Source organism: Nerophis ophidion, linkage group LG01, assembly GCF_033978795.1.
Source record: "Nerophis ophidion isolate RoL-2023_Sa linkage group LG01, RoL_Noph_v1.0, whole genome shotgun sequence".
Lineage (NCBI taxonomy): Eukaryota > Metazoa > Chordata > Actinopteri > Syngnathiformes > Syngnathidae > Nerophis > Nerophis ophidion.
The window spans coordinates 88799858-88816484 of NC_084611.1; the positions used below are offsets into that span (position 1 = coordinate 88799858).

The 16627-nt window shown below is 45.2% G+C and overlaps 1 protein-coding gene across 1 annotated transcript in view; it reads right to left on the minus strand.

The window, feature by feature from the left end:
• The window catches only part of LOC133541673 (B-cell receptor CD22-like), a 38935-nt gene that overhangs the window by 19911 nt on the left and 2397 nt on the right, over nt 1-16627 (minus strand). The window contains exon 2 of the mRNA XM_061885245.1: nt 679-1017. Coding sequence (XP_061741229.1) covers nt 679-1017 — 339 coding nt within the window. The remainder of the gene's footprint in view (nt 1-678; nt 1018-16627) is intronic.

The window sequence follows — 16627 nt, forward strand, 5'->3', positions numbered from 1 at the left end:
CCCCTGCTTATTTCCGCGAGACAATGCCAAGCCACGTGTTACAACAGCGTGGCTTCGTAGTAAAAGAGTGCCGGTACTAGACTGGCCTGCCTGTAGTCCAGACCTGTCTACCGTTGAAAATGTGTGAAATAATATGAAGCCTAAAATAGCACAACGTTGACCCCGGACTGTTGAACGACTGAAGCTGTACATAAAACAAGAATGGGAAAGAATTCCACCTGAAAAGCTTCAAAAATCGTTCTCCTCAGTTCCCAAACGTTTACTGAGTGTTGTTAAAAGGAAAGGCCATGGAACACAGTGGTAAAAATGCCCCCGTGACAATGTTTTTGCAATGTGTCGTTGCTATTAATTTCCAAGTTAATGACTATTTGCAAAAAAAAAAGATATGTTTTAATTGCTGATTGATTGATTGATTGATTGAAACTTGTATTAGTAGATTGCACAGTACAGTACATATTACCTACAATTGACCCCAATAAGTTTTTCAACTTGTTTAAGTCGGGGTCCTCGTTAATCAATTCATGGTATGATGTGTTTTTTTTTAAGTCGGACTAAGTAGGACATCACTGAAGGCCTATAGGGGTGTGGAATGCATGCCCCGCCTACAACCACCACTTGGACTTCCTGACCTCAAACTGGACTGAGCTTGGTGGAAATGTGTTTCATGGAAAGCAGTACCAGTGACGGTCACTTTAACAGCAGGACTGACGGTGTACCCTCCTAGGGAATGGTCAGTTGTGAATCTGAACGTGTACTCGTCACTCCGTCTCACGTCTGCGATGGTCAGATTGCAGATGTTGCCATGACAGTCAGACTGCACACCACCAAAGTACTGAGGGTCCAGTCTTAGATCTTCAGGCGGATCTTTGGTGAACCAAAATGTATCCTTGACCTTGATCTCACGCTCGTTTTCTCTGGGCGGGAACTGAAAGGAGCACTGAATCCTTACAGTGGATCCTTTAATTGCACAGATCTCCGTCTCAGAGTAGGTCCCCCCCCACTCAGCACAGAGCAGCCCTGAAACACACAACAACATCAATGACATCATAAAATGATATCTAGCGACGCCGAGATCATTATTCGTGCGTTCGTTACGTCTCGTCTCGATTACTGTAACCTATTGTTTTCGGGCTTCCCCATGTCTAGCATGAAAATATTACAGTTGGTACAAAATGCGGCTGTTAGACTTTTGACAAGAACAAGAACGTTTGATCATATTACGCCCATACTGTATATACACCTTTATATACATATATACATACATATATACACCCCGTTTCCATATGAGTTGGGAAATTGTGTTAGATGTAAATATAAACGGAATACAATGATTTGCAAATCCTTTTCAACCCATATTCAGTTGAGTACTTTAGAATTTGATGCCAGCAACACGTGACAAAGATGTTGGGAAAGATGGCAATAAATACTGATAAAGTTGAGGAATGCTCATCCAACACTTATTGGGAACATCCCACAGGTGTGCAGGCTAATTGGGAACAGGTGGGTGCCATGATTGGGTATAAAAACAGCTTCCCCCAAAAAATTCTCAGTCTTTCACAGGAAAGGATGGGGCGAGGTACACCCCTTTGTCCACAACTGTGTGAGCAAATAGTCAAACAGTTTAAAGGGGAACATTATCAGCAGACCTAGGTAAGCGTCAATATATACCTTGATGGTGCAGAAAAAAGACAGTATATTTTTTCAACCGATTTCCGAACTCTAAATTGTTGAATTTTGGCGAATTAAACCCATTTCTATTTATCGCTCTCGGAGCGATGACGTCAGAACGTGACGTCACTTAGGTAATAAAGCCGCCATTTTCTCAAACACATTACAAACACCGCGTCTCAGCTCTGTTATTTTCCGTTTTTTCAACTATTTTCTGGAAACTTGGAGACTTCATGCCTTGTCGGTGTGTTGTCGGAGGGTGTAACAACACTAACAGGGAAGGATTCAAGTTGCACCACTGGCCCGAAGATGCAAAAGTGGCAAGGAAATTGGACGAAATTTGTTCAAAATACGAGGGTGTGGGGAAAGCCGACGAAATGGTCAGTCGTAATGAAGCCGCCATTTTCTCAAACACATTACAAACACCGCGTCTCAACTCTGTTATTTTCCGTTTTTCGACTATTATCTGGAACCTTGGAGACATCATGCCTCGTGGGTGTGTTGTCGGAGGGTGTAACAACACCAGCAGGGAGGGATTCAAGTTGCACCACTGGCCCGAAGATGCGAAAGTGGCAAGAAATTGGACGAAATTTGTTCAAAATACGAGGGTGTGGGGAAAGCCGACGAAATGGTCAGTCGTAATAAAGCCGCCATTTTCTCAAACACATTACAAACACCGCGTCTCAGCTCTGTTATTTTACGTTTTTTCGATTATTTTCTGGAAACTTGGAGACCTCATGCCTCGTGGGTGTGTTGTCAGAGGGTGTAACAACACTAACAGGGAAGGATTCAAGTTGCACCACTGGCCCGAAGATGCGAAAGTGGCAAGGAAATTGGACGAAATTTGTTCAAAATACGAGGGTGTGGGGAAAGCCGACGAAATGGTCAGTCGTAATGAAGCCGCCATTTTCTCAAACACATTACAAACACCGCGTCTCAACTCTGTTATTTTCCGTTTTTCGACTATTATCTGGAACCTTGGAGACATCATGCCTCGTGGGTGTGTTGTCGGAGGGTGTAACAACACCAGCAGGGAGGGATTCAAGTTGCACCACTGGCCCGAAGATGCGAAAGTGGCAAGAAATTGGACGAAATTTGTTCAAAATACGAGGGTGTGGGGAAAGCCGACGAAATGGTCAGTCGTAATAAAGCCGCCATTTTCTCAAACACATTACAAACACCGCGTCTCAGCTCTGTTATTTTCCGTTTTTTCGACTATTTTCTGGAAACTTGGAGACCTCATGCCTCGTGGGTGTGTTGTCGGAGGGTGTAACAACACTAGCAGGGAGGGATTCAAGTTGCACCACTGGCCTGAAGATGCGAAAGTGGCAAGAAATTGGACGAAATTGGTTCAAAATACGAGGGTGTGGGGAAAGCCGACGAAATGGTCAGTGGTAATAAAGCCGCCATTTTCTCAAACACATTACAAACACCGCGTCTCAGCTCTGTTATTTTCCGTTTTTTCGACTATTTTCTGGAACCTTGGAGACCTCATGCCTCGTCGGTGTGTTGTCGGAGGGTGAAACAACACTAACAGGGAGGGATTCAAGTTGCACCACTGGCCCGAAGATGCGAAAGTGGCAAGGAAATTGGACGAAATTTGTTCAAAATACGAGGGTGTGGGGAAAGCCGACGAAATGGTCAGTCGTAATAAAGCCGCCATTTTCTCAAACACATTACAAACACCGGGTCTCAGCTGTTATTTTCCGTTTTTTCGACTATTTTCTGGAAACTTGGAGACATCATGCCTCGTGGGTGTTGTCGGAGGGTGAAACAACACTAACAGGGAAGGATTCAAGTTGCACCACTGGCCCGAAGATGCGAAAGTGGCAAGAAATTGGACGAAATTGGTTCAAAATACGAGGGTGTGGGGAAAGCCGACTAAATGGTCAGTCGTAATAAAGCCGCCATTTTCTCAAACACATTACAAACACCGCGTCTCAGCTCTGTTATTTTCCGTTTTTTCGACTATTTTCTGGAAACTTGGAGACTTCATGCCTTGTCGGTGTGTTGTCGGAGGGTGTAACAACACTAGCAGGGAGGGATTCAAGTTGCACCACTGGCCCGAAGATGCGAAAGTGGAAAGAAATTGGACGAAATTAGTTCAAAATACGAGGGTTTGGGGAAAGCCGACGAAATGGTCTGTCGTAATAAAGCCGCCATTTTCTCAAACACATTACAAACACCGCGTCTCAGCTCTGTTATTTTCCGTTTTTTCAACTATTTTCTGGAAACTTGGAGACCTCATGCCTCGTGGGTGTGTTGTCGGAGGGTGTAACAACACTAGCAGGGAGGGATTCAAGTTGCACCACTGGCCTGAAGATGCGAAAGTGGCAAGAAATTGGACGAAATTGGTTCAAAATACGAGGGTGTGGGGAAAGCTGACGAAATGGTCAGTCGTAATAAAGCCGCCATTTTCTCAAACACATTACAAACACCGCGTCTCAGCTCGGTTATTTTCCGTTTTTCGACCATTATCTGGAACCTTGGAGACATCATGCCTCGTGGGTGTGTTGTCGGAGGGTGTAACAACACTAACAGGGAGGGATTCAAGTTGCACCACTGGCCCGAAGATGCGAAAGTGTTAAGGAAATTGGACGAAATTTGTTCAAAATACGAAGGTGTGGGGAAAGCCGACGAAATGGTCAGTCGTAATAAAGCCGCCATTTTCTCAAACACATTACAAACACAACGTCTCAGCTCTGTTATTTTCCGTTTTCTCGATTATTTTCTGGAACCTCGGAGACCTCATGCCTCGTGGGTGTGTTGTCGGAGGGTGTAACAACACTAGCAGGGAGGGATTCAAGTTGCACCAATGGCCCGAAGATGCGAAAGTGGCAAGAAATTGGACGAAATTTGTTCAAAATACGAGGGTGTGGGGAAAGCCGACGAAATGGTCAGTCGTAATAAAGCCGCCATTTTCTCAAACACATTACAAACACCGCGTCTCAGCTCTGTTATTTTCCGTTTTTTCGACTATTTTCTGGAACCTTGGAGACCTCATGCCTCGTCGGTGTGTTGTCGGAGGGTGAAACAACACTAACAGGGAGGGATTCAAGTTGCACCACTGGCCCGAAGATGCGAAAGTGGCAAGGAAATTGGACGAAATTCTTTCAAAATACAGGGTGTGGGGAAAGCCGACGAAATGGTCAGTCGTAATAAAGCCGCCATTTTCTCAAACACATTACAAACACCGGGTCTCAGCTGTTATTTTCCGTTTTTTCGACTATTTTCTGGAAACTTGGAGACATCATGCCTCGTGGGTGTTGTCGGAGGGTGTAACAACACTAGCAGGGAAGGATTCAAGTTGCACCACTGGCCCGAAGATGCGAAAGTGGCAAGAAATTGGACGAAATTTGTTCAAAATACGAGGGTGTGGGGAAAGCCGACCAAATGGTCAGTCGTAATAAAGCCGCCATTTTCTCAAACACATTACAAACACCGCGTCTCAGCTCTGTTATTTTCCGTTTTTTCGACTATTTTCTGGAAACTTGGAGACTTCATGCCTTGTCGGTGTGTTTTCGGAGGGTGTAACAACACTAGCAGGGAGGGATTCAAGTTGCACCACTGGCCCGAAGATGCGAAAGTGGCAAGAAATTGGACGAAATTTGTTCAAAATACGAGGGTGTGGGGAAAGCCGACGAAATGGTCAGTCGTAATAAAGCCGCCATTTTCTCAAACACATTACAAACACCGGGTCTCAGCTGTTATTTTCCGTTTTTTCGACTATTTTCTGGAATCTTGGAGACATCATACCTCGTGGGTGTTGTCGGAGGGTGTAACAACACTAGCAGGGAAGGATTCAAGTTGCACCACTGGCCCGAAGATGCGAAAGTGGCAAGAAATTGGACGAAATTTGTTCAAAATACGAGGGTGTGGGGAAAGCCGACCAAATGGTCAGTCGTAATAAAGCCGCCATTTTCTCAAACACATTACAAACACCGCGTCTCAGCTCTGTTATTTTCCGTTTTTTCGACTATTTTCTGGAAACTTGGAGACTTCATGCCTTGTCGGTGTGTTTTCGGAGGGTGTAACAACACTAGCAGGGAGGGATTCAAGTTGCACCACTGGCCCGAAGATGCGAAAGTGGCAAGAAATTGGACGAAATTTGTTCAAAATACGAGGGTGTGGGGAAAGCCGACGAAATGGTCAGTCGTAATAAAGCCGCCATTTTCTCAAACACATTACAAACACCGCGTCTCAGCTCTGTTATTTTCCGTTTTTTCAACTATTTTCTGGAAACTTGGAGACCTCATGCCTCGTGGGTGTGTTGTCGGAGGGTGTAACAACACTAACAGGGAGGGATTCAAGTTGCACCACTGGCCCGAAGATGCGAAAGTGGCAAGAAATTGGACGAAATTGGTTCAAAATACGAGGGTGTGGGGAAAGCTGACGAAATGGTCAGTCGTAATAAAGCCGCCATTTTCTCAAACACATTACAAACACCGCGTCTCAGCTCTGTTATTTTCCGTTTTTCGACCATTATCTGGAACCTTGGAGACATCATGCCTCGTGGGTGTGTTGTCGGAGGGTGTAACAACACTAACAGGGAGGGATTCAAGTTGCACCACTGGCCCGAAGATGCGAAAGTGTTAAGGAAATTGGACGAAATTTGTTCAAAATACGAGGGTGTGGGGAAAGCCGACGAAATGGTCAGTCGTAATAAAGCCGCCATTTTCTCAAACACATTACAAACACAACGTCTCAGCTCTGTTATTTTCCGTTTTCTCGATTATTTTCTGGAACCTTGGAGACCTCATGCCTCGACGGTGTGTTGTCGGAGGGTGTAACAACACTAACAGGGAAGGATTCAAGTTCCACCACTGGCCCAAAGATGCGAAAGTGGCAAGGAAATTGGACGAATTTTGTTCAAAATACGAGGGTGTGGGGAAAGCCGACGAAATGGTCAGTCGTAATAAAGCCGCCATTTTCTCAAACACATTACAAACACAGCGTCTCAGCTCTGTTGTTTTCCGTTTTTTCGACTATTTTCTGGAACCTTGGAGACATCATGCCTCGACGGTGTGTTGTCGGAGGGTGTAACAACACTAGCAGGGAGGGATTCAAGTTGCACCACTGGCCTGAAGATGCGAAAGTGTTAAGGAAATTGGACGAAATTTGTTCAAAATACGAGGGTGTGGGGAAAGCCGACGAAATGGTCAGACAAACACCGCGTCTCAGCTCTGTTATTTTCCGTTTTTCGACTATTATCTGGAACCTTGGAGACATCATGCCTCGTGGGTGTGTTGTCGGAGGGTGTAACAACACGAACAGGGAGGAATTGAAGTTGCACCACTGGCCCGAAGATGCGAGAGTGGCAAGGAAATTGGACGAAATTTGTTCAAAATACGAGGGTGTGGGGAAAGCCGACGAAATGGTCAGTCGTAATAAAGCCGCCATTTTCTCAAACACATTACAAACACCGCGTCTCAGCTCTGTTATTTTCCGTTTTTTCGACTATTTTCTGGAAACTTGGAGACCTCATGCCTCGTGGGTGTGTTGTCGGAGGGTGTAACAACACTAACAGGGAGGGATTCAAGTTGCACCACTGGCCTGAAGATGCGAAAGTGGCAAGAAATTGGACGAAATTGGTTCAAAATACGAGGGTGTGGGGAAAGCCGACGAAATGGTCAGTGGTAATAAAGCCGCCATTTTCTCAAACACATTACAAACACCGCGTCTCAGCTCTGTTATTTTCCGTTTTTTCGACTATTTTCTGGAACCTTGGAGACCTCATGCCTCGTCGGTGTGTTGTCGGAGGGTGAAACAACACTAACAGGGAGGGATTCAAGTTGCACCACTGGCCCGAAGATGCGAAAGTGGCAAGGAAATTGGACGAAATTTTTTTCAAAATACGAGGGTGTGGGGAAAGCCGACGAAATGGTCAGTCGTAATAAAGCCGCCATTTTCTCAAACACATTACAAACACCGGGTCTCAGCTGTTATTTTCCGTTTTTTTGACTATTTTCTGGAAACTTGGAGACATCATGCCTCGTGGGTGTTGTCGGAGGGTGTAACAACACTAGCAGGGAAGGATTCAAGTTGCACCACTGGCCCGAAGATGCGAAAGTGGCAAGAAATTGGACGAAATTGGTTCAAAATACGAGGGTGTGGGGAAAGCCGACGAAATGGTCAGTCGTAATAAAGCCGCCATTTTCTCAAACACATTACAAACACCGCGTCTCAGCTCTGTTATTTTCCGTTTTTTCGACTATTTTCTGGAAACTTGGAGACTTCATGCCTTGTCGGTGTGTTGTCGGAGGGTGTAACAACACTAGCAGGGAGGGATTCAAGTTGCACCACTGGCCCGAAGATGCGAAAGTGGCAAGAAATTGGACGAAATTTGTTCAAAATACGAGGGTGTGGGGAAAGCCGACGAAATGGTCAGTCGTAATAAAGCCGCCATTTTCTCTAACACATTACAAACACCGCGTCTCAGCTCTGTTATTTTCCGTTTTTTCGACTATTTTCTGGAACCTTGGAGACCTCATGCCTCGTCGGTGTGTTGTCGGAGGGTGAAACAACACTAACAGGGAGGGATTCAAGTTGCACCACTGGCCCGAAAATGCGAAAGTGGCAAGGAAATTGGACGAAATTTGTTCAAAATACGAGGGTGTGGGGAAAGCCGACGAAATGGTCAGTCGTAATAAAGCCGCCATTTTCTCAAACACATTACAAACACCGGGTCTCAGCTGTTATTTTCCGTTTTTTCGACTATTTTCTGGAAACTTGGAGACATCATGCCTCGTGGGTGTTGTCGGAGGGTGTAACAACACTAGCAGGGAAGGATTCAAGTTGCACCACTGGCCCGAAGATGCGAAAGTGGCAAGAAATTGGACGAAATTGGTTCAAAATACGAGGGTGTGGGGAAAACCGACTAAATGGTCAGTCGTAATAAAGCCGCCATTTTCTCAAACACATTACAAACACCGCGTCTCAGCTCTGTTATTTTCCGTTTTTTCGACTATTTTCTGGAAACTTGGAGACTTCATGCCTTGTCGGTGTGTTGTCGGAGGGTGTAACAACACTAGCAGGGAGGGATTCAAGTTGCACCACTGGCCCGAAGATGCGAAAGTGGAAAGAAATTGGACGAAATTTGTTCAAAATACGAGGGTGTGGGGAAAGCCGACGAAATGGTCAGTCGTAATAAAGCCGCCATTTTCTCAAACACATTACAAACACCGCGTCTCAGCTCTGTTATTTTCCGTTTTTTCAACTATTTTCTGGAAACTTGGAGACCTCATGCCTCGTGGGTGTGTTGTCGGAGGGTGTAACAACACTAGCAGGGAGGGATTCAAGTTGCACCACTGGCCTGAAGATGCGAAAGTGGCAAGAAATTGGACGAAATTGGTTCAAAATACGAGGGTGTGGGGAAAGCTGACGAAATGGTCAGTCGTAATAAAGCCGCCATTTTCTCAAACACATTACAAACACCGCGTCTCAGCTCTGTTATTTTCCGTTTTTCGACCATTATCTGGAACCTTGGAGACATCATGCCTCGTGGGTGTGTTGTCGGAGGGTGTAACAACACTAACAGGAAGGGATTCAAGTTGCACCACTGGCCCGAAGATGCGAAAGTGTTAAGGAAATTGGACGAAATTTGTTCAAAATACGAGGGTGTGGGGAAAGCCGACGAAATGGTCAGTCGTAATAAAGCCGCCATTTTCTCAAACACATTACAAACACAACGTCTCAGCTCTGTTATTTTCCGTTTTCTCGATTATTTTCTGGAACCTTGGAGACCTCATGCCTCGTGGGTGTGTTGTCGGAGGGTGTAACAACACTAGCAGGGAGGGATTCAAGTTGCACCAATGGCCCGAAGATGCGAAAGTGGCAAGAAATTGGACGAAATTTGTTCAAAATACGAGGGTGTGGGGAAAGCCGACGAAATGGTCAGTCGTAATAAAGCCGCCATTTTCTCAAACACATTACAAACACCGCGTCTCAGCTCTGTTATTTTCTGTTTTTTCGACTATTTTCTGGAACCTTGGAGACCTCATGCCTCGTCGGTGTGTTGTCGGAGGGTGAAACAACACTAACAGGGAGGGATTCAAGTTGCACCACTGGCCCGAAGATGCGAAAGTGGCAAGGAAATTGGACGAAATTTGTTCAAAATATGAGGGTGTGGGGAAAGCCGACGAAATGGTCAGTCGTAATAAAGCCGCCATTTTCCAAACACATTACAAACACCGGGTCTCAGCTGTTATTTTCCGTTTTTTCGACTATTTTCTCGAAACTTGGAGACATCATGCCTCGTGGGTGTTGTCGGAGGGTGTAACAACACTAGCAGGGAAGGATTCAAGTTGCACCACTGGCCCGAAGATGCGAAAGTGGCAAGAAATTGGACGAAATTTGTTCAAAATACGAGGGTTGTGGGGAAAGCCGACGAAATGGTCAGTCGTAATAAAGCTGCCATTTTCTCAAACACATTACAAACACCGCGTCTCAGCTCTGTTATTTTCCGTTTTTTCGACTATTTTCTGGAAACTTGGAGACCTCATGCCTCGACGGTGTGTTGTCGGAGGGTGTAACAACACTAACAGGGAAGGATTCAAGTTCCACCACTGGCCCAAAGATGCGAAAGTGGCAAGGAAATTGGACGAATTTTGTTCATAATACGAGGGTGTGGGGAAAGCCGACGAAATGGTCAGTCGTAATAAAGCCGCCATTTTCTCAAACACATTACAAACACAGCGTCTCAGCTCTGTTGTTTTCCGTTTTTTCGACTATTTTCTGGAACCTTGGAGACATCATGCCTCGTGGGTGTGTTGTCGGAGGGTGTAACAACACGAACAGGGAGGAATTGAAGTTGCACCACTGGCCCGAAGATGCAAAAGTGGCAAGGAAATTGGACGAAATTTGTTCAAAATACGAGGGTGTGGGGAAAGCCGACGAAATGGTCAGACAAACACCGCGTCTCAGCTCTGTTATTTTCCGTTTTTCGACTATTATCTGGAACCTTGGAGACATCATGCCTCGTGGGTGTGTTGTCGGAGGGTGTAACAACACGAACAGGGAGGAATTGAAGTTGCACCACTGGCCCGAAGATGCGAAAGTGGCAAGGAAATTGGACGAAATTTGTTCAAAATACGAGGGTGTGGGGAAAGCCGACGAAATGGTCAGTCGTAATAAAGCCGCCATTTTCTCAAACACATTACAAACACCGCGTCTCAGCTCTGTTATTTTCCGTTTTTTCGACTATTTTCTGGAAACTTGGAGACCTCATGCCTCGTGGGTGTGTTGTCGGAGGGTGTAACAACACTAGCAGGGAGGGATTCAAGTTGCACCACTGGCCTGAAGATGCGAAAGTGGCAAGAAATTGGACGAAATTGGTTCAAAATACGAGGGTGTGGGGAAAGCCGACGAAATGGTCAGTGGTAATAAAGCCGCCATTTTCTCAAACACATTACAAACACCGCGTCTCAGCTCTGTTATTTTCCGTTTTTTCGACTATTTTCTGGAACCTTGGAGACCTCATGCCTCGTCGGTGTGTTGTCGGAGGGTGTAACAACACTAGCAGAGAGGGATTCAAGTTGCACCACTGGCCCGAAGATGCGAAAGTGGCAAGAAATTGGACGAAATTTGTTCAAAATACGAGGGTGTGGGGAAAGCCGACGAAATGGTCAGTCGTAATAAAGCCGCCATTTTCTCAAACACATTACAAACACCGCGTCTCAGCTCTGTTATTTTCCGTTTTTTCGACTATTTTCTGGAACCTTGGAGACCTCATGCCTCGTCGGTGTGTTGTCGGAGGGTGTAACAACACTAACAGGGAGGGATTCAAGTTGCACCACTGGCCCGAAAATGCGAAAGTGGCAAGGAAATTGGACGAAATTTGTTCAAAATACGAGGGTGTGGGGAAAGCCGACGAAATGGTCAGTCGTAATAAAGCCGCCATTTCTCAAACACATTACAAACACCGGGTCTCAGCTCTGTTATTTCCCGTTTTTTCGACTATTTTCTGGAAACTTGGAGACTTCATGCCTTGTCGGTGTGTTGTCGGAGGGTGTAACAACACTAGCAGGGAGGGATTCAAGTTGCACCACTGGCCCGAAGATGCGAAAGTGGAAAGAAATTGGACGAAATTTGTTCAAAATACGAGGGTGTGGGGAAAGCCGACGAAATGGTCAGTCGTAATAAAGCCGCCATTTTCTCAAACACATTACAAACACCGCGTCTCAGCTCTGTTATTTTCCGTTTTTTCAACTATTTTCTGGAAACTTGGAGACCTCATGCCTCGTGGGTGTTGTCGGAGGGTGTAACAACACTAGCAGGGAGGGATTCAAGTTGCACCACTGGCCTGAAGATGCGAAAGTGGCAAGAAATTGGACGAAATTGGTTCAAAATACGAGGGTGTGGGGAAAGCTGACGAAATGGTCAGTCGTAATAAAGCCGCCATTTTCTCAAACACATTACAAACACCGCGTCTCAACTCTGTTATTTTCCGTTTTTCGACCATTATCTGGAACCTTGGAGACATCATGCCTCGTGGGTGTGTTGTCGGAGGGTGTAACAACACTAACAGGGAGGGATTCAAGTTGCACCACTGGCCCGAAGATGCGAAAGTGGCAAGGAAATTGGACGAAATTTGTTCAAAATACGAAGGTGTGGGGAAAGCCGACGAAATGGTCAGTCGTACTAAAACCGCCATTTTCTCAAACACATTACAAACACAACGTCTCAGCTCTGTTATTTTCCGTTTTCTCGATTATTTTCTGGAACCTCGGAGACCTCATGCCTCGTGGGTGTGTTGTCGGAGGGTGTAACAACACTAGCAGGGAGGGATTCAAGTTGCACCAATGGCCCGAAGATGCGAAAGTGGCAAGAAATTGGACGAAATTTGTTCAAAATACGAGGGTGTGGGGAAAGCCGACGAAATGGTCAGTCGTAATAAAGCCGCCATTTTCTCAAACACATTACAAACACCGCGTCTCAGCTCTGTTATTATCCGTTTTTTCGACTATTTTCTGGAACCTTGGAGACCTCATGCCTCGTCGGTGTGTTGTCGGAGGGTGAAACAACACTAACAGGGAGGGATTCAAGTTGCACCACTGGCCCGAAGATGCGAAAGTGGCAAGGAAATTGGACGAAATTCGTTCAAAATACAGGGTGTGGGGAAAGCCGACGAAATGGTCAGTCGTAATAAAGCCGCCATTTTCTCAAACACATTACAAACACCGGGTCTCAGCTGTTATTTTCCGTTTTTTCGACTATTTTCTGGAAACTTGGAGACATCATGCCTCGTGGGTGTTGTCGGAGGGTGTAACAACACTAGCAGGGAAGGATTCAAGTTGCACCACTGGCCCGAAGATGCGAAAGTGGCAAGAAATTGGACGAAATTTGTTCAAAATACGAGGGTGTGGGGAAAGCCGACCAAATGGTCAGTCGTAATAAAGCCGCCATTTTCTCAAACACATTACAAACACCGCGTCTCAGCTCTGTTATTTTCCGTTTTTTCGACTATTTTCTGGAAACTTGGAGACTTCATGCCTTGTCGGTGTGTTTTCGGAGGGTCTAACAACACTAGCAGGGAGGGATTCAAGTTGCACCACTGGCCCGAAGATGCGAAAGTGGCAAGAAATTGGACGAAATTTGTTCAAAATACGAGGGTGTGGGGAAAGCCGACGAAATGGTCAGTCGTAATAAAGCCGCCATTTTCTCAAACACATTACAAACACCGCGTCTCAGCTCTGTTATTTTCCGTTTTTTCAACTATTTTCTGGAAACTTGGAGACCTCATGCCTCGTGGGTGTGTTGTCGGAGGGTGTAACAACACTAACAGGGAGGGATTCAAGTTGCACCACTGGCCCGAAGATGCGAAAGTGGCAAGAAATTGGACGAAATTGGTTCAAAATACGAGGGTGTGGGGAAAGCTGATAAATGGTCTGTCGTAATAAAGCCGCCATTTTCTCAAACACATTACAAACACCGCGTCTCAGCTCTGTTATTTTCCGTTTTTTCGACCATTATCTGGAACCTTGGAGACCTCATGCCTCGTGGGTGTGTTGTCGGAGGGTGTAACAACACTAACAGGGAGGGATTCAAGTTGCACCACTGGCCCGAAGATGCGAAAGTGTTAAGGAAATTGGACGAAATTTGTTCAAAATACGAGGGTGTGGGGAAAGCCGACGAAATGGTCAGTCGTAATAAAGCCGCCATTTTCTCAAACACATTACAAACACAACGTCTCAGCTCTGTTATTTTCCGTTTTCTCGATTATTTTCTGGAACCTTGGAGACCTCAAGCCTCGTGGGTGTGTTGTCGGAGGGTGTAACAACACTAGCAGGGAGGGATTCAAGTTGCACCAATGGCCCGAAGATGCGAAAGTGGCAAGAAATTGGACGAAATTTGTTCAAAATACGAGGGTGTGGGGAAAGCCGACGAAATGGTCAGTCGTAATAAAGCCGCCATTTTCTCAAACACATTACAAACACCGCGTCTCAGCTCTGTTATTTTCCGTTTTTTCGACTATTTTCTGGAACCTTGGAGACCTCATGCCTCGTCGGTGTGTTGTCGGAGGGTGAAACAACACTAACAGGGAGGGATTCAAGTTGCACCACTGGCCCGAAGATGCGAAAGTGGCAGGGAAATTGGACGAAATTTGTTCAAAATACGAGGGTGTGGGGAAAGCCGACGAAATGGTCAGTCGTAATAAAGCCGCCATTTTCTCAAACACATTACAAACACCGCGTCTCAGCTCTGTTATTTTCCGTTTTTCGACTATTATCTGGATTCTTGGAGACCTCATGCCTCGTGGGTGTGTTTCGGAGGGTGTAACAACACTAACAGGGAGGGATTCAAGTTGCACCACTGGCCCGAAGATGCGAAAGTGGCAAGGAAATTGGAAGAAATTTGTTCAAAATACGAGGGTGTGGGGAAAGCCGACGAAATGGTCAGTCGTAATAAAGCTGCCATTTTCTCAAACACATTACAAACACCGCGTCTCAGCTCTGTTATTTTCCGTTTTTTCGACTATTTTCTGGAAACTTGGAGACCTCATGCCTCGTGGGTGTGTTGTCGGAGGGTGTAACAACACTAACAGGGAGGGATTCAAGTTGTACCACTGGCCCGAAGATGAGAAAGTGGCAAGGAAATTGGACGAAATTTGTTCAAAATACGAGGGTGTGGGGAAAGCCGACGAAATGGTCAGTCGTAATAAAGCCGCCATTTCTCAAACACATTACAAACACCGCGTCTCAGCTCTGTTATTTTCCGTTTTTTCGACTATTTTGTGGAAACTTGGAGACTTCATGCCTTGTCGGTGTGTTGTCGGAGGGTGTAACAACACTAGCAGGGAGGGATTCAAGTTGCACCACTGGCCCGAAGATGCGAAAGTGGCAAGAAATTGGACGAAATTTGTTAAAAATATGAGGGTGTGGGGAAAGCCGACGAAATGCTCGAACAAACACCGCGTCTCAGCTCTGTTATTTTCCGTTTTTTCGACTATTTTCTGGAAACTTGGAGACCTCATGCCTCGTGGGTGTGTTGTCGGAGGGTGTAACAACACTAACAGGGAGGGATTCAAGTTGCACCACTGGCCCGGAAATGCGAAAGTGGCAAGGAAATTGGACGAAATTTGTTCAAAATACGAGGGTGTGGGGAAAGCCGACGAAATGGTCAGTCGTTTGTTCCGCACACTTTACCGACGAAAACTATGCTACTACAGAGATGGCAAGATTGTGTGGGTAGCCTGCGATAACTCAAAGCAGATGCATTTCCAACGATAAAGTCAAATAAATCTGCCGCCAGACCCTCATCGAATGTGCCGGAGTGTCTGCACATTTTACCGGCGATGCTAAGGCAGACATGGCACAGAGATGTATGGATAACCTGCAGATGCATTTCCAACAATAAAGTCGACTAAATCACAAAGGTGAGTTTTGTGGATGTTGTTGACTTACGTGCTAATCAGACATATTTGGTCGCGGCATGACTGCCAGCTAATCGATGCTAACATGCTATTTAGGCTAGCTGTATGTACATTTGAAACTATATTCATATCCAGCGTTTCCCTCCACCTACATTTTATGCAAAACAAACACTTACCAATCGACAGATTTAAGTTGATCCAGTGTCACAAGATGCGAAACTTCCGATCGTTGGTCTGCACATTTTACTGGCGATGCTAAGGCAAACATGGCCGAATAGCGTCAATAGCTATTCGCTCAATAGCTTCAGTTTCTTCTTCAATTTTGTTTTCGCTATCTGCCTCCATACTCCAACCATCCGTTTCAATACATGCGTAATCTTTTGAATCGCTTTAGTCGCTGAAATCCGAGTCTGAAAACAAGCTAATGTCACTATATCTTGCTGTGTTATCCGCCATGTTGTTCGTATTGCCATCACTGGATGACGTCACAATAAAATGGACGACGGCTTCACAGATAGCGAAAATCGGGCACTTTAAAGCTTTTTTTTAGGGATATTCTGGGATGGGTAAAATTCTGAAAAAAAATTCAAAAAATAAAATAAGCCACTGGGAACTGATTTTTATTGGTTTTAACCTTTCTGAAATTGTGTGAATGTTCCCCTTTAAGTGTGTATCAAACTGGTAGCCCTTGGCATTAATCAGTACCCAAGAAGTAGCTCTTGGTTTCAAAAAGGTTGGTGACACCTATCCTCTATATCATAAAAAAAGTGTGAAAGGTAAAACACGTTGCCATTGCTATTGTTATTTAAATTTTTCCCTTGTGGTTATTATCATTATTTTACTCCTTGTTTATTCTTTGCCAATCTAAATGTGGTTCTTCTTTGGAGTTATATTTAAAGTTGAGTTTTGGTGGTCCTTTTTTTTTAATAAAATTAATTATTGTGTTATTGATCGTGATTTCAATATCACTCAAAATAATGGCAGTTCTTTTTGCCATCGTTGTCCAGCGGAAAAATATAAAAACTTGTTTTTTTTTTACTAAATACGTGAAAGAAGAAGGAAACTGATAACTATCAGGGGGTTTCACAT